The sequence below is a fragment of the Falco punctatus genome, assembly GCF_963210335.1.
Source record: "Falco punctatus genome assembly, chromosome: 9".
In the NCBI taxonomy this organism is placed as follows: Eukaryota; Metazoa; Chordata; class Aves; order Falconiformes; family Falconidae; genus Falco; species Falco punctatus.
This window is the reverse complement of record NC_137589.1, coordinates 5,616,589-5,634,814: the sequence shown is the minus strand read 5'-3', so window position 1 is coordinate 5,634,814 and position 18,226 is coordinate 5,616,589. Positions and strand designations below refer to the sequence as shown.

The 18,226-nt window shown below is 40.3% G+C and overlaps 1 protein-coding gene across 9 annotated transcripts in view; it reads left to right on the top strand.

The window, feature by feature from the left end:
* Positions 1-18,226, top strand: part of TACC2 (transforming acidic coiled-coil containing protein 2) — a 146,099-nt gene that overhangs the window by 85,987 nt on the left and 41,886 nt on the right. For all 9 annotated transcript variants that reach the window (XM_080401488.1, XM_080401487.1, XM_080401490.1 and 6 more), the window contains one exon: positions 15,807-15,970. In XM_080401488.1, the coding sequence (XP_080257614.1) occupies positions 15,807-15,970 (164 nt within the window). The remainder of the gene's footprint in view (positions 1-15,806; positions 15,971-18,226) is intronic.

Here is an 18,226-nt window from a genome sequence, read left to right as displayed (position 1 = left end):
GACTTCTTTGCTGAACACTAGGGAAAGTCATAGAAAGGAATTAATGGTAGAATTGATGCTGGAAAGGGGTCTAGGTTAAGATTTTAGAGTGTATCAATGACTAAGTATGCTCTCTTTGCATGTGTATGCCAAATTCCAAATTTTAATGTAAATTTGTTTCAGCCAGGATAAAAGTATTTGTAATAAACCCCATATTGATACTGACAGTCTGGGGTATTCTGTTGTTCATTGTGGACTGTTAGCGACTCAGCCACTGGCAGTTGGCAATTGACCTTTTATTTAAAGAAAAAAAGAAAAGTCAATTTTGAATGATAAAAAAGGGAAAGCCCAAGGGAAGCCCGTGACAATAAAAGTTAACAGCAGATAAAAGTAGTGTGGTTCAGACCTTGCTGTTGACATTATAAGCACTGTCATGTGCTTTGCAAATTGCAGCAGGCACCCTGGTGGTCACAGATTTAGCTAAATCAAGTGCACATTTCAATCAGCTAATAGGACTGACTCGGTTGAAATAAAAGCAAATGACAGTATGATGATGTTTAGTGTGCGTGAAATTGTTCAGGTGCATACATGCTCACATCTGGTGCACTTTTGACTGTTTCCTTGCATGCACTGTTTGTGCTACGCAGAGCCACCAGTTTTGTCCTGCTGAGGATGTGAACAGAATTCAGCTTGCCAAGTGCTATCACCTACATATCAGTGTTTTTCTTTTTAGTAGCAATATATTTCTATCTCTTGGAAATACTTTTTAAGTATTTGAAAGCTGGAAATGTTGCTAGGTTTTCAAGTGTTGGTAGCTTTTCACCAGATGTCATCTCTGAATGAATAATTTTTTTTCTCTGGTGGAAAGGGTTCCTTTCTCCTGAACATGAACCACACCTTCCTTTTGTGGAGCACTATGTTTGCTGTCCTTGCAGCAACTGGGCAGGATTTACATTCAGTGCCCATTTCTTCATCAGCCAGAGGGCTGATGATGTGTTATTTCCTCCCATCAGGAGCTCTATGCTGCGTCTCTAACATTTTCATCCCTTGCCAATCCAAGAGGAAAATGACTGAAGACTGAGCCAGCTCCTACTGAAGTTGATGGTGAAATGCCCACTGACTTCAGTGGGAGCTGGATCAGGCTCCAAGAAAGAAATTGAATGTTACTGATCGTTGGTAGCAGGCCAAGATGCTGGTGCCCTTGTGCGTTGTTTTTCAATATTTCTTCTGCTCCATGGTCTTTTCATTTGTTAGTTGATTGCTGGAAAGACTCAGAGAAATTTTAACTGGGTTAACTCCGCCTTGTGCATGAGATGTGAGCAGCTGTTCTGTGTGTGCATATGTGTACACACATGTATATATAAAAGTTATTTGTGAATACGTACAAAACTGCAGCCCTTGCTTGCTACCAAGTTTTTTACTTTTCTATCTCCCAGACCTAAAGGTCTGAATCATTCTTAAAAGTCTGAAAGAAACCAGGCTGGTAAAATATTTGCATAGTTTTATATGCTCATACATAGGAAAGTCATGTTGATGTATATATACATGGAAGAGTGGGAGATATATATATTAAAAATATATATATAAATAATTGGAAATAATGTGGAACTTGGGAGGATGGGAGGCTTCTGTTACTGAATTGGTGTTTCATCTGAGTTAATCCCTTGACAGATCGTACTGCCTATTGTCAGCATTCTACATAAATTTGTTTTCTTCTTCCTCTTATTGACAGTCATCAGTAAGTAGGGCATACTCTATCTACTAGACTTGTCTGCTGAACAGGGTGAATTGTTGGAAGATGTGGGGGTGTTTTACTCTGAGAGAAAATGGACCAGAAGTAACAAGCAAATTCTTCTGTCAAGCACCCCTGTCTTTTATTCCAGCCTCCCTCATTTGAGTCCAAAGGATCTCATCTCTGAAGTCAATGACAGCGTTTCCTTTGATATGAGAGTTATTACATCAACTGCTACATCTGTCACTAGAAGTAGGCAGGTCATGTTTAAACTTGAAAACAAAATAAAAAGACCCCAGAATCACTCACCATTCCATTAGCAAGGCAGGCCACATATCTGGAAAATATGTGTATGTTATAAAGCTCTCTATACTGAATGGTGTGCCCTATGCCATGCATAATGGCGCTGCTGTCATCTATTATGTATAATGACATACGGGCAAATTGGAAAATACAAACTGATGTGAGGTAGTAAAAACATGAATGAAAAGGTGTTCCTGCACATGCATTGTGGCTGTCACTTACAGTCAGAGCTGTTTCCCTGTCTGCTTTTGCTTTTTGCTTTGCTTGACCCAGCAGTCAAAATAACTGCTTGTTAAATTTAAATCAAAGATGCTTTTCAGTCCTGTGTGTTTGAAGACGTAATAGTCTGGGTGCTTTTAATGTTTCTCTAACATGATTATAGTACATAGAAAAGTGGTTCTGTCTATTATAAACACATTTCCTTTGTTTTAAGACTTTACACCCGTAGAGAGTTTTTGTATTTTACTGATGTCTTAGATACTGCTCCCTTGTCCATGTCTAATGCTTTGTAAGGATTTAGCTATGTAACAGACTTCTTATTTAGTCCAGATAAGCAGGGTTTTCTGTGGCAAAAGGCAGAGTTCTAATTATAGCTGAATTTCAATATAGTTTGCATTTTCTTTGAGGAAGTGGGCGTGTTTGCTCTAATAAACAAACAAATACTGGTTTTACTATGGAAAACCTTGTAAGAAAAAAAGGTATCCTTTCCCTTTAGATCCTTAAAGGCATCTGAATATAGTAGCAGACTGGATTTCACATTTTGTACTCCCGTTAGCGTCAGAGAGCCAGCTCAATGGGAAAAAAATTGAATTAGTTTCCTTTTTCCACCAGTCTTAGGTTTCAAAGGTTTCTTTTAAGGCACATTTTGGCCTGAGAGCCTTCATTGATGGTGATACTAGACAAGACAGTAACATCCCTCCTTAGCTCTTGAAACCAAAGTGGAGTTTGCAACGTAGACTGTCTAAACGTATAGTGTGTGAACTGAATTTTGGTTTAAGCAACTGTAGATATCTCTGAAACAGACCTCAGGGTAGTTGTAGAGCTCTATTAATTTTGTTTGTTGCTTCCACGCAGTACTGTTTGCCACAGCTCCTCTCCCTCTGCTAGGAGGACTGATTAAAGAGATGAATGGGTGCTTGGAAAGCCTTTTGCTTTCCAGGGGAAGAACTGGGGCCATTGGTTCTGTTGGGATAAAGAGTAGACTTTGGGAAGATCTGGGGCTTTTCGTTTCAAGTTTATTTTATTTTGATTAAACAGAATCCATAGAATTATGTTCAGATGTACAAGACAGGGTTTTCCTAAACAAAATAAGCTTGTTTCTAGGGCTAAATATGGACCAGATTGTATGTGAAACCTAGTAGTAGTTAGAATCACATAAGCTCCTGCTTTTCGGTTTTGGTTTCCTTCAGCATAGAAACCTTGCATTTATTGGTCTTGTTAATAACAGTTCATTGCTCTCATTAGAAATGAGTCCAGTGTTGTGCTGGAAAAGGGTTTGGTTGCTAAAGGAGGAGGAGGCTAAGCAAGGAATTTGAATCCCTTTGTTTAATTTCCCGAGTGCAGGAGTGTCCCCTTCCAAAGCAGGAGCCTGGGTAGGGAAGGTTCAGTGCTGTTGTTCCTCACCTAGCAGAGCTGTGGGCAGTACAGCTGGCTGCCAGCTGGTGAGGTGCCATTGCAAATCAGGGATTGCGTTTTCCAGGACGCTGTTGTGCTGAGTCGGCACTTCCCTGAGCTGGGCGTTCACGCAGCACCCACCGAAAGGCACAGTTTGAGAGCTGGAGCGGCACAGTGCGCCTGCGGGAGAGGTAAAGCCGCAGCTCTGCTGAAGTCAGTGAGAAACCTCAGCAGGAGGATCACACCCACCCCCAAGTCAGGAGATGCAATTATTATAGCCCAATGAGAGATTTTTTTGCTGTTGTTGAGGTTGAGACTTTTTTGGTCCTTTGCTGCTCTTGCTTCCTGGCCATGTTTCTATCCATGCAGCCCCTTCATGCGCTGAAGTAGAGGAATAAGGGGTTAGTGAGGTTCTGTGTAAAGCCTGCACAGGCTGTGCAGGGGTAAAACAGGCAGAATACGGAGCAAGTTGGGTGCAGAGGGGCTCTTTTCTTCCCTCGTTCCCTTTTATCAAAGGGATGCCCTGCCTCCCTTCTTCTCCCCCTCCATGTAGTCCTTATGTCCTTTGTGAAAGGAAGGACCATAAGCATTACAGGGGCACGGTCTTATTTCCACATCTCACTATTTTCACAAATCTCCATGCCTCTCAAGATAAACTGGTCCCCCAGGGATTACGGGTGTCGTATATTCATCTTTGGCCTTCACAGTTGCTGTTTTGTCCCCAGCTCCTGCTTTTGAGCTTTGTGGCAGAGCAGAGATGTGGCTCTGGAAAGCCTTGTTACATTTAAAAGGTAGTTCCAATAAACAAAGCCGTTTCAAACCTATGGCTCTGACTCCCAATGAATTATTGATTGTTTTCCCTTGAAGCCATTGCATGATGCTGTATAGCAGTGAGCACAGGCACCTGGGTGCTTTCTGAGAAAATAGATAGCAGGATGTTGTTTCCTGGATTAAAACTTTAGAGCTTGGTGCTAAAGGCAGAGCAAAGATATTGCCATGGGCATGAAATACTTCAACATCAACTGCTGATTCGAATACCAATCCCTACCTACTAGGGTGAACAAAGGGTGACTGGGATTATTATGTGTTAACTGGTTATAACTATATTTGTGGTAAATATTTTCTGCCTTGGATATTGGGGTATCCTGCATCTTTACTGTTTCTTCTCATCTCTTAAGAGATTTATGTGTTTGAATATTTAGCAGCCTCTGGTGATTCAGGGACACATTACTTGTGTTGTGATGTGATGTCTGAAGATGAGTGCCTTTAATTAAGTGGTATTTTCTTGTTGTTCCTCTGAGAATAAAGCATCTGCCTGAAAAGAGCATAGGGATTAAAAAAAAATCTTCAATTCTGAGTCCTGTTTCTGTAACGTAAATGTTTTCATTATTCAGATTGAAGCCAGTAAAAGGGAAAGCAGGCTGGCCAGAAAGGATGAGGGTTCATTTCATTATTCATTTTTATCAGTAATGTTGAAAAACATACCCTGATAGATCTCAGGAGAAGGAATAAAAAGGATAAATTTAACATGATTTAAAGCAATATGGGGAACTTCTTGCTAATCAGTTAGAAAAATTATTTTAGTTTTAAGTGCTGCTGCAAGTATGTTATGTTATATCCCACAGTCTTTTTTCCTTCAGATGTGGTTTCCCACAGCTTGAGACATTGCTTTTTGGTTGCTGTGTGAAAGCAGGAAATGGCTTTTGTTGGGGGAGTGTGAATTTGGCTTCTGCACAAAATGCTCTCAAAATTGCTGCAGAAAAAAAGCAGAAAAAAATAATTCCTTCTTCCCATATCAGTTATGGTAGGAAGATTACTTACAATACAATAGGCTAAAAACCAAAAGTCAACATTATTTTTAAGATGATTATGCTCTTTTAATTCTCCTCCACTGCAGTTCTAATCCTGTTCTTGAAATATAACCACCGTGTAAGGAAAAAATGGCCTTTTTATAGTAATGATTAATGTTTAAAGGATTCATAAGTTTCTTTTCACAATCTATTCTAGAATATACATTTCCAAACTTATCTGTGTGGTTTGGATAACATACAAGATACTATTTTCCATTGCTGAAGTCCTACAGCATGATTTGAAAAGGGAAGCCATAGCACTTTATTTTTGTTATCTCACCTACGTAAAAAAAGAAAATCCAAATTCTTGTATCTCAGCTCAGACACTAAGTTGCCCAAGGACTTGATGTTGGAGGACAAATGTTACTGGAAAAGCAATGAAGTCGCTCAGTAACGTTACATCAGCAGTACATAACTGAGCCATATTTACCCATTCACACCAAATTTACACTGGTGCAAATCATTAACACTTCAGCTGAACTGTCTGAGATGTGCTGGGGCAGCAGAGGATGTTACACCCTTGGCGTGGAGGAGAAGCAGAAAGCTGCACAAAGGAGGGAAACGACTCTGGCTGCTTCTGCGCACGATGCAGCATGAATTCCTCCCTTGTGTCCCTAAATGAAATGTTGTGTCTGTCATGACACATCACTTGTGGGCCAGGAAGTATCACCTTCATGTAATAGCGGTTATTTTTCTGGGGAGCCATGTTTGCCATGGCTGTTGTAGGAATGTTTGTGCTGAAATAATATTAAAATCCTTCTCTGGAGAGGCATGCCTGCCCTGCTTTCTGCACACATCAGTGTCAATATGAGTTCTTGTGTAATTGCATTGCACTAAAGTAGGTCTTCGTCGTTTCAGTGGAATGGGATTTATTTCCTTCAAAAGCTTTATTCTTAAGTGAGAATTGCAAAGGATGCTTCGCTGGTGCATTGTAGCTCAGGCCATAAAATGAACGTGTGACATTTATCCTGCTCTTATGTCAGGCAGAATACCTCTGCTGAGGAAGAAGCTGTGGATGGTTTTGTGGAATATTACTTTTGCTGCAGAAACCCATAAATGCAAAACATAATTCTGTTAAAACCAGCTTTGATTGGATATGTTCTTTCACAAAAACCTTTTTGAAAAAAATGCTATCTGATTTTCTGTCCTACAGTATTCTTTCTATTAGGGGTTTAATGCATCAGAAAGACGGCAGGATAAAGAATGAAGATACCTAGGAAATTATCTTCATTCCAGTTAAGGGGTTTCTTCTAGAAAATGTTTTTAAATTGCTGTGATTAAAGAAGCTGGAGTTGTACCTATTTCTCATTGAGCCATATCCAGTTTTAAAGCAAAAATAGAGAGAAGATCTATAGGCCAGCAATGGTGAGTGCTACAAAGTAAGACTAAAATTATTCTCCAGCATTATTAAACTGAAATAATCCTGTGATGAAATTACATTTTGTTATGATGATCAGACTTTGCAAGTCAGAAACCTATGAAACAGGGCACCAACATTGCAATGCAGGTGAGTAGCGCAAGGTGTAATTGTCTTTTCTGGTACACATATGATACATATTCTGTACGTATGCCATACATACCAGATAGCAGACAAAAGTATTCCTCCATAAGGTGATGTATTTGCTTAGTATAGACTTGTCACTAGAAAGCTGTGAATTCCCATTGACTTCTGGTGTAGTCTAGGGCATTTTGCATTTCATTGGAGCAGACCCTCAGAGACTGGTACGCTCTGGTTTTCCTGTGGCTATCCTGGGGGTACCAAACGTTATTTTATTTTATATGCAAGGCTGGATTCTCATCATGTGTGCACAAAGCAGTGGTAGTGTTCCAGTGAGACAAAGTTATCATGCCAGCAGGAGCACGATGTGAGCTGAAGACAAGGCTGGTGATCCAACTGTTTCCTTCTCAGCATCCCCTTCTTGTGACCCATTTTGCGGTTTGTCTCCTCACAGTATAGGTTTGTTGTGAATTTATTTAATCATAGCATAGATGATCTTGTCACTGAATACCCTTACAACACTGTGAGAGAAATCCATTAATAGTTAATGGTCAGAAATATGTCCCTAAAGGAACTGTCTTGTAAATGGAGTCTGGTGACATCTAAGTGACATGTTAGTACCTCCCCCAGCTCCTGATTCAGTATGAGCATCAGATCCAGCACTGAGAACATTCCCCATGGGGTGAGAGGCAGCAAGGCAGATAATTTTCAGTGAATGGTCCCTGAAAAGTCACGCACCCTTGAGCTGTGGTAGGCTAGGTTTGCTAGTTTTGCTGTTCTCTGAGCAAAACATTGTCGGAGTTGTCTGTGCTGTTGAATTCTTTTGAGAAGGTCTATCCTTTCAATGGTGTATTTTATCAGAGAAGGGAAATACCGTTTCTGAGGTTTATGCCTTATATTTGTGTTGTTTTTTAATATTACATGTTTTGATGCTGCGTTTGAATAGGTAGACTAATTCAGACACCAAATATTAATCTTGAATACCTAAAATAGCCTATCGTTGCATCCTTGTTTTCTCTATGTTGCTATACAAATTTAATATTAAAATTTAAAATCTGTAAGGATGTTTCATATTCAAAACATGTAGGTAAAGAACAACATAGCTAACAGTCATCGTGTTAAGAGAAGCTAATTATTGCAGAATGTCATGTTAGTTGGAATTCACTGAGTAGGCAAATAACTTTGCAAAAATAATAGCATACAAAGTTGATGCATCTTTGATATTATCTTAAACTAGTGCTGGGATGAATAAAAATGACCTTTTGTTGTAGCTATGGAATATTCTTGGTGCTTGTGAGTAGGCCCTCGGGTCAGCTAATAGCTGCTGGCCTAAATGGGTAACTTTATCTCCAGGAAAAGAATTACCATTTGGGCTCTCACGGTGATTTTGAATTATTATCCAGAGTTATATCTGTAAGAGTCTGAAGAAAAAAATAAAAGAGGAGAGATTGTATGTGTATCTGTGTTACGAATTTGTGTAACTGCAACATGGGTGATACCACAAGATGAATTATGAGAGACTGTCAGTTACTGAATTGTATATAAGCAGAAGGAAAACACCCTCAAATATAAAGGGTACTGAGCAGTAGTTTTTCCCTCTCTGGACTCTGCACGCAGAACAGCAAGAAGCCGTTCGTGCCATTAAGAGATCCCGGCCTAAGTGGGTAAGGCAGACGAGGTGGATGCAGAAGTGAACTAACCAAGACCAAAGCTGTGGGTGCCCCATCCCCGGCAGTGCTCAAGGCCAGGCTGGATGGGGCTGGGAGCAGCCTGGGCTGGGGGGAGGGGGCCCTGCCCGGGGCACGGGGTGGGACGAGATGATCCGATCTGTAAGATCACTTCCAACCCAAACCATTCCATGATTCTATGATGATTCCATGTATGTGCAGCTGTTCAGTGTCAGAGCTGAGAGGGGGATTCATCTTCATCTGGAGAGATGCTTTGCTGAAACATCCTACCTGAATGTTCGGGTCTTTGGTTTGTTTTTTTTTTTTAAAAAAAAAAAAAAACAACCATGGAAAAATCGGTTTAACCATTGAAAATGGACCAGGAAATCTGAAAAGATTCAGACTGTTCACAGTGAAAGAGCTTTGACTGAAATTAAGGTGCATCTCTGAGTGTCTTGCCTCTCTGGCTTCAGAAACTCTAAAGCTTAAAGTTACTGAGTGTCTTTTCAAATCTGTCAGCCTTTGTGGCTCTTGCCAGTGCACTATATGTGCCTGTTTAAGTAACATGCAAAACAAATTGACCCCACAAATATACAGTCAGTCCTGTGTCCTTGTCTAAATTATTCATGTAGATTTTATGAGGATCATCTCTGAAAACGATTGATGGAGGTGAGACTACAGAACTTACTCCTTCTTTTTATTTCCAGCTCATCTCCCAACCGGGTTTACAAGAATGAAAACCTAAATTCATCTTTAGTACTAAACTGAACGTTATAAGAACGTTATAAGAAGTTAGCTTTTTATTATTATTATTTATTTAGATTTTTCTCACAGTGTATGATAAATTGTTTGGTAAATACTCATGTGAAATTTATACCTTAACTTTATAGCAGCTACAGATGCTTTGGAGGGCCACGTCTGATGGAATCTGTGCGTTGCCTTTAGGTGTTGCCCCAGGTAGTGCTTTTATACCAGCACTTGCTCATGTGGGTCCTCCCATCACACACCTTTGGACTCCCCATTTGTCTCAGAGCCCTGCTAGTGCTTCTGATGCACAGAAATCTCAGTACGGGAACCAGGCATTGCTTGATGTCCTTCTGGTAACAGATGCATGTGCCTTGTGCATTCTTATTTGTCCGTTTATTCTTAAGGCCCAGGGAAACAGATCTGCAGGTAACTCAAGTGTGGTTTTCTGTGGCCCAGAGATGATGGATGTACTTGGACAGCTATTTCCCCCTTGAACTGCAGCTCTAGCCAGTTGTAAAGAATGTGTGGATCTAAAGATGAGATGGAAAAAAGACAAAATACCCATTTCTGTCTTGTCCCCCTCAGGGAGTTACAACTGTATCTCAGGAAAAGACTTTAGAAGTTACTGCCAGTTAAAATTGATCAGGTAGGAATTGCTTATCGTCTGAGAACAGTCCTTAATGTCTGTAGGTTTCCAAACATCCTGACACTACAATTAGAGGGCAACCTGTAAACAACAGCTCTCCAATAAGGCTTTGGAGTCCTTGCTTTTGTTTCATTACCCTCCAAGCAGTCTTGGGTGGTGACGGAGCACCACAGCTTGGATTTGTTGTTGTGTGCATGTTGTAAGATTATCTGACTTTTTTCCTCCCAATATGTTGTATTTCCAAATACACCATGAGAATGAAATTATTGCCTCTGGTATGATGCCAATAAAACAAAGGTACATAGAGACAAAACAATTAGTGGATAGAGTTTTTGGAGTACCAGTGAGAAGGATGAGTTTATGGAGTGCTAGCTGGCCATCAGTGATACTGCTGACAGGTATGAGAAACCTCAGTTAATCTGGAACATGTTTCACTAATAATGCAAATTTAAAATATTTCTTCATAAGTGAACTTCTCAGTAATGCAACTCCAGCTCCTGGCTTCAAAACTTCAAAATACCACACTCGTGTTCCTCTTCCAACTGTCCCTATTGCACACCAATAGATTGGCGCTCCATGAAGTGGTTAGGCATGGGGTTTTGGGTGTGTTTTTTTTCTGAAGCAGGCTATATGCTAAATAAAAATTGTATATAGATTGGACTTTAAGTGAAGTAACTCTGCTAAAGCCCTGGGGAGCTCCCTTGGCACATACTGGTTCCAGATTTGCTCCCTTGTAGCCCTCCACAGGAAGTGTTGCTGCTGACCTCAGTCCTTCTGTCAGAGCCCTGCATATAAATTTCTTTTATGTATCAGATATCCCTTTCATTCCTGTGAAATGAAACCAGAGTGCACTCTCGCACCGATTATACTGCTGTAGTGTAAATACCAGAAGAACCTGAGACAGGTGGCAGGGTCCCTGATGCAGCTGAAGGGCACAGCTCTGTTGCAAACTATTTTTTAAAGAATCAAGTTTCCAGGTGGCAAGTGGGATAACCTCACTTCAGTGGCTGTGGTGCCCAAAGAGGGCAGACAGTGAGGAGAGGCAGTGGACCAAAGAAATTCATTCTTGCTTACTGAGTGCCTTCTAGCTACAGTGACAAAAAGGCAACTTTTCATTGTGAAATGGGGGAGGACTTAAAATTATAAACATCTGCGCTTTACAAAAAAGGTAATGTCAGTTGTGAGGCTGGATTTCTGCAAGGCCAAAGGTGAAGAAAAGTCAGCCCTAGTGACTCCGTTCAGTATTTCCTCGAGAGAGTTGTGGAATGGGCTGGGCAGGACCTCAGAGTTGCCAGGTGAGAGTGGAAGTGCTCCTGCTCCACAAGCTGATGCAGCATTGCCAAATTGTATTGGTCTGGTATGATTCTTGCGTTTCTTGGTTCTCCCTGCTTCTCAACCCCATCTGTATGTGTTATATTTACTGTTTACTGGCTATCTTTTGAGAAGGGAGATGAAAGAGTGGACTGAAAGAATATTTCTGGTAATTTGGTAGTCTGTTACTATCACCTAATCATTTTGTAGCTGCTACAATCTACACTTTTTTGCTTGTTATGTACAAAACCCAAAGGGTACAGATGGAACAATATGATGTGTTATAAAGACAAGCTCCCACTAATCTCCCAAGCTGGCCAAGGAGAAGCATGAATGTATGTTCTTTCCTGTAGCTTTCCCTTCATCGCTGCCCCACAAACTGGTCCTGGAGATTCAGACTCCGCACTTGCGCGCTCCATCTCCACAACATTATGAGCTGGGTGGGGCCAGCAAATGAGTTCTCTATCTCTAAAAGCCATGAGTGCCATCTTGTTACAGATTTTTTATTAGTTAGAATTATTTAACCACTTTTGATTTTATAGAAACACATTTGATTTTATAGAGTTATTTTAATAGGAATATAGAGTTTTAAGAAATATTTTAATGAAACTTGTATTTGTACAGCAACAGCTGCTATGAAATCCTCTGTATAACCCCGTACCAAGGCCGAAGGAATTGGTCAGAATCACCTAGTAGGAATGTTTAGAACTTAGATAACAGACTTAAGATTCAAGATAATTGTTTATATGTAACCTAGGAGAATGTACTAAAATGTCAAAATGTAGAATTAATGGGAACTGGGGAGAGTCGAGTGAAGCAACTTGTAGTTACCTGCCAAGAAACAGTTACCTTAAGTAAAAAATAATTCTGGCAGGGGGAGATCATGACCACCGACTCATGGACCACCTACCCAAATAGTACCCTAGACCCATTTCCAGACCTTTCTAACCTTTACTGCACAGAATCAGATATGGGAGGAGAGTATGTTAATGATTTTTGGGAAATACTATGTTTATGCATGAATATTTAATGAATATGTATGAACGAGTTCTATATAAGCGATATGATTTTGAAACTTGGTGTGCTTTGATCGTGAGAGGACTCACTCGCGCACCCGGCCGTTCATAAAGAAGTGTCTCCTTATCTACATCACATTGGTGTTGATAAGTTTTTCATTCCGAGGTTTCAGTAACAATTTCATCCTGCTTCATCCTTGGCTGGAGCATCAAAATAATATTCTAGATGATACAAAGGGCTCTTCCTTTCGTGAGAGCCTGCCCACAGCTGGATCCATGGTGGCTGCTCCTTGTGCAGCCTTGCATCAGTGCCAATTCTCACGGCATATCACAATTTGGCAATCTGTTTTACACCATGAACTTTGCAGCAGCATTATTTTTTTTTTTGGTTCTCTGTATTCCCTGTATTTCTCAGAGAAAAGACATTATGAATAGAACTGGCTGAAATATGTAATTTCCTTTTCACAGGATATCCTGTTGTTCTGGGAAAATCTTTTCTTACTGTTTGAAAGTAGGACTGTAGTCTTAAGAGAAGTATCCTATGCAAGAGAGACCATCCCTATTTTCACTAAGGAATACAGAACACAGGACCTAATTTTTCCAGGATATATGTAATGTAGACCTTGTAGCATAGTCCTGGTATGTGCTTCCAGGCTTTATGCCCTCTCCCAGATCCCAGGCTGTGATAAGGAACATTTTTCTGGTATCGAGCTTTCTTTGTTAACCACCAGCATGATTGCTTCTTATAACAAATGCAGCAGCATTTGGGTTACAGTTAAGACAGTTCTTGATTATACTGCTGCTTATGGAGGGGTGCAGCTGAAAATTAGGAGTACTGCATCAGAATCCTAGCAAAACAAAGCCTTGGGCTGGAGCTCAGGCACCACAACTGACTGTCCACGGACTTGAGATGTTCTTTAGAATGGAAGCTCATACAATGAATAAAAGAGAACAGACATTTCTCTTTACTTCAAATGCTTATGCCCACCTCATCCAAGGAAGAGACCAAGTAAACAAAGGTAGCTCATTTAAAAGGGAGCTAAACATGTGCAGAGTTTTTCCACCATTTAAATAAAAGAGGACACAGAATTGCTCCATCAAACCAGTTTGACAACGCAGTTACAAACACAAGTAGGACATGAAAATTGAGATTTTTTTTTTGTCAGTTTCTGTTATATTACAGGTATATATATATTTATATGTTATATGGGCTATTTGGAAAGAAGAGTCTAAATGTTGTTCTGTCAGTATTACAGAGCAAAACTTTGAGTTCAAAATGAAGAGAGTAAAACACTGATTAAATGTAGCACAATGAAGAATTATCGTGAAAGCCTAAGAGGTATGAATTACCTTTCATTTTGTTGGTTTACATGGTAACTTCATAGGTTTATTTTTATGACACAAGAATCACCTATCTACTGGGAAGATATCACACAACTCTGTTTCTCTTAGATTCTTCAACTTAAAGTTTCCTCAACTGGCTCTGTGGAAGGAGGAGAAAGCGTTATTTTGTTGAATACCTATTGTGCAGCTTTATTTATAGAAGCTCTTTGCAGCTAGCTGTTCTTAAGCTTAAAATATTTTGAACTTAAAACACGGTGCATCTTTGAAGGGACATAATTTAAAAGCTGCAGCCTACCTCTTCCAGTGTGACTGTTTTGTGGCCTGATGACTGAGTGTGGTTTAAACAATGACACAAAGAAGGTATTTTGGGGAGCTGCAGCAACAGATATAATCAAAAGCCAGGCATGCTATTTTTGAGCAGTTCCTCAGGCAGTGATGTAAGGTTTTTTTGGAAAAAAAAAAAAAAGTCTCTAAAAATCCCTGAGGCAAATCTCTGAAGCTATTTAGCTAGTAGAAATCCTTTTGCTTTGCATAGGAGTAGAGGTGATGAAACGGGTTGGTGCTGAGCCATGGCGTGGCCCTGATGGTGTGCAGGGAGGTGGGAGCTCATTGGGATTCTGCGGAGGCAGCTGTGGAGAATCGGGTCCAGTGAGCTCCTCAAGTTCTCAGGGGTGACTCTGAGGTCTTTTCTTCCCCAGCTCACCAAAAGCTTCATGCTATGATAGATTTAGGCAAATGTAATCAAATGCAAATCCTGTACTTGTACTTCTGACATCGAGCTGCTTAAAATAATCGTGAGCTTCAAGAAACCAAACAGAATGTGGCAGCTCAGAGTTGTCTTTTAACTTGAACAAAAAGAGAGAAGTCCTTGATTGAGGATGGCTTGTAGAGTGCTTCTGGGGGATGAAATGGTTTTCCATTTCATGGCAAATTTTGTCCCTGTTGCACTGGCATGTGGAATGTGGACAGCCGTGAGGAGCAGTGGAGACTACAGCTGTGCACACAATCATGGATAGAGGCAAATCAGTCCTGTCCTTTCAGAAACCGGCGTAGTCAATTAACTTTATTACAGACCAGCAGCAAAAATCTGCATCTGACCAACAGACATGCTTATTGAACATATATTGAACATATGTTGAGTGCATATTGAATATGGCACTGTTGTTACTGCATTAATTGTTCCCAAAGGCTTTAAGAAGAAATGTTTATAAGCTAAAATTTGGTCTCAGTTCGGTTTAAGAACAAACGAGAACTCTGGTTTTCAGATCTAGAACAGTTTCCTAGCGCTGTACTCCTGTAGGAGCAGATGGTACAGTTGCTGCCTTTCAAGCCTGCGTTTCATTTCAATGGCTCCGTTTTGGGTGCTGCCGTTTCCTTGCTGGGCTGGCACCAACCCACTGGGGCCCGGTGGGGTTTGTGCCCCTGTGAGCACATGGTGCTGCAAAACGGTTGTTGATAATATGAGGACTCTGCATTTTACAGGTTGTCTTACCTTGTGTAAATACCACACACTTACCGTTTGAAAAGGGCTAGGGTAAAATTCTGCTAAAAATAGAATGTAGTACTTCTGTGGGAGAAGGATACACAACCATTTGCTGCACCTGGCATCTCCATGTCTGCTTTCTCACCTGTAGGAGCACACACAGAAATTTGATGCTATTTTAGATGATTTTTTTTTTTTATGAAGCTATGAAAGTCTCTTGAGATGGTCCTATTTATTTATTTTAGTTGATTTAGGTACGCTTGTGCCAAGGAGAGTTTTAGAGACTGACACAGGAGTGTCAGTGTTGTCTGTGTGGTTGAGCCACCTTCACACTGGAAAGCAGGCTTTGCAGGGTGGATTTATTTCCAAGTGTGTGTTCAGTTTTGCAACACAAAGAATTCATAATTGACATAAATACTTGGATATGGAGAAGACCATACCCATGATATTCTGCTCTGGAAACCATACTGTAGTGTCAAATCTCCTTTGGGAAATACAGAGGTAGCCTGGTAGCTGAGGTCTATGCCATCAGCTCAGAAAGCCCTGCATTTCCAAATACGACCTGCAAACATCAGTCTTCAGTCTGCTCACTAGTCTCTCATTTGATTTTCACCAGGAGCTCTGACTCTGAAGAAGCATTTGAGACCCCGGAGTCCACTACACCAGTAAAGGCACCACCTTCACCTCCGCAGCCACCCCCTGAAGCAGCAGCGGCAGCAGCAGTTGTAGCAGACATAGCTGAACAAGAAATAAAACCCCAGCTGCCCTTGGAAGACACAGGTAATGAGCATGTAATGAGCAGGACAGCTTATTAAGGAAGGTGAAGCTGCAGGGAGATGTTTCTGTAAGCACAGGCAAGGAACTGATGCTAGTAAAATTCCTTCTGCAAGATAAGTTTGTGTGTGCTGGGAGGGAAAACCCTGTTGCCTCTTGGAATAAAGTACTGGAGAATCTGTCCATTACATTTGATAAATATTAAAGATAAGAGGAGCTTTCTAGAAAAACCTTTCTTCCTTTGGATCAAACTTCATTCTGTAGGATCTTTACAGAGTCAGATGAGTTGGAAAAGCAGGTATGAGATACCAGTGCAGCTACCTGGGTGAGCACTGTTAACTGACAATTAACAAAACGTTATGTTCAAATGTATTGTCACCTGAAACAGAAGGTGAACAAAAAGCCTGTTAGAACAATAGAAATACTGATACTAGCTATATAGAAGGGATATGGGAGTATGTGTGAATGTATGTATAATATATGTACATAAAAATTGGTATATACTGGGAAAATAGCCTTTAAAAAGGGACTGTTACATTTTAAAAACCAAATAAATCCTTTCCCTCCAAAAAGTGGTCTTTGTTCTCCAAACTGAATAATGGAATATAAGGGAGTACAAAGCACTGTTAGCCCAGAATAGCTTTGTTTGGGCTTTCAGATGACAGCTCAAGAGTTTAAGATTGAATTCCCTATTATGCTGTCTTTTTTCCATCTGAAAGTCAAGTCATCTCGATCACCTGGATAAATTATATGAAAGTGATTTTATCCTCAGCAGACTAAAGCTCACTTATATTTCATTTGGAAAGGTGCACATATAGCATTTTCAGGCAGTATTTTAAAACATTCATTTCCACTTTAGAAGTGACTATTTACAGCAGGCAATATGATGTCCAAGGCTGGTGTGTGTATTATAAAGGCTGTCCAGCTTTGACTTAAACCTTTGAGAAAGTAACTACTAAGTTTCACAAATGTCTTGAGCCACTTAAAGCGTTGCTGGGAGTTATGCATTAAGGAATGCTATTTTAAGATCGTGATTTATGATACAAGTTTATAAGAACCTAGAAAGTTGTTCAACAAACTGATTTGACAAAATAAAAATGAAATACTGGGACATCCTGACATGTTTTTCTTTCTGCTGTTGCAGTTCCTTCTTCATTGTAGGAAAACATGTTACTCATTCTCCATCTTCTTTCCTTTTTCTAATCTTTTGCAATCTAATGATTAGGAAGTAAGTGCTGAGAGAACAAAAGAATGCATATGCTAAACAGGATTGGAGTGTGGTTTTAATTACTGCAGTAGATTATCTTCAAACCCTTGATTACACATGTGTTTCCCTGGCACATGTGATTCTTGTCTCCCTACATCCCAGATCTCCCCCTCCTTTCTTTCAGATATTTCTGAAGAAAGGTAGGAGACTGAATATATCTATTCATAGCCAGTGTGAACTGTACTGAAGGCCATTACATGGCAGAGATGAAAGCATTTCATTTGCAAATAAGATCTGTCCATGGGAGGCAAGTTACCACAAACAGAACTATGTTCAGCATTCCAAAATTATGCAAAATGCGGTTATACAACAGGGTAATTTGTTTGAGAGAAAGATGTGTAATGCAGAAAAAATCCAAATGTAGGAGGGCAACACAAAGCATTCATTTGTTTTGGAAATCTTTAGAAGAAAATAATAATATTAAGACTATAGCTTAGGTGTTTGCATGCTTCTTCAGAAACGTGAACAGTTAAACGTTTTGTACCTTATAAACCATTTCAGTAACAGTTATTTTGTAGTTTATTTGCCTCATAGGTTATGCATGTGACTGCACACAAAGGGAACGAGTCCCTTCTTAGGGGGTTACGGGCAGCTGAAGCAGAGTTCCTCAGTGGTCCCATACAGCTAAACATTCAGTACAAGAGTAAGGAATACAGGCACCCGGAGAGCCGGGCACACACAGGGAGAGGCAGCAACATCCAGCTGGGCTGCTGGTTCACCAGCTGCGGGGCTTTGTCTTCTACACGAGGCTGGTGACGGAGCGTGTGTTTGGGTGGAAGGAGGAAGCATAGTAAGTGTTTAAAGGATTATTTCATCTATATCTGATAATAATTACTCACGCAGATGGCTGCAGTTGTGCTGCATGATATCATTAGCGCAACAGCTGGACCCTGCTGCAGAAAAGCCAAGAAGAGAGTTTTTAATTAGGTTGACTTCAACACCAGCTTAATAAATATGATGAAAGTGAAATATAGCTAGACTCATCCTGGGTTTGT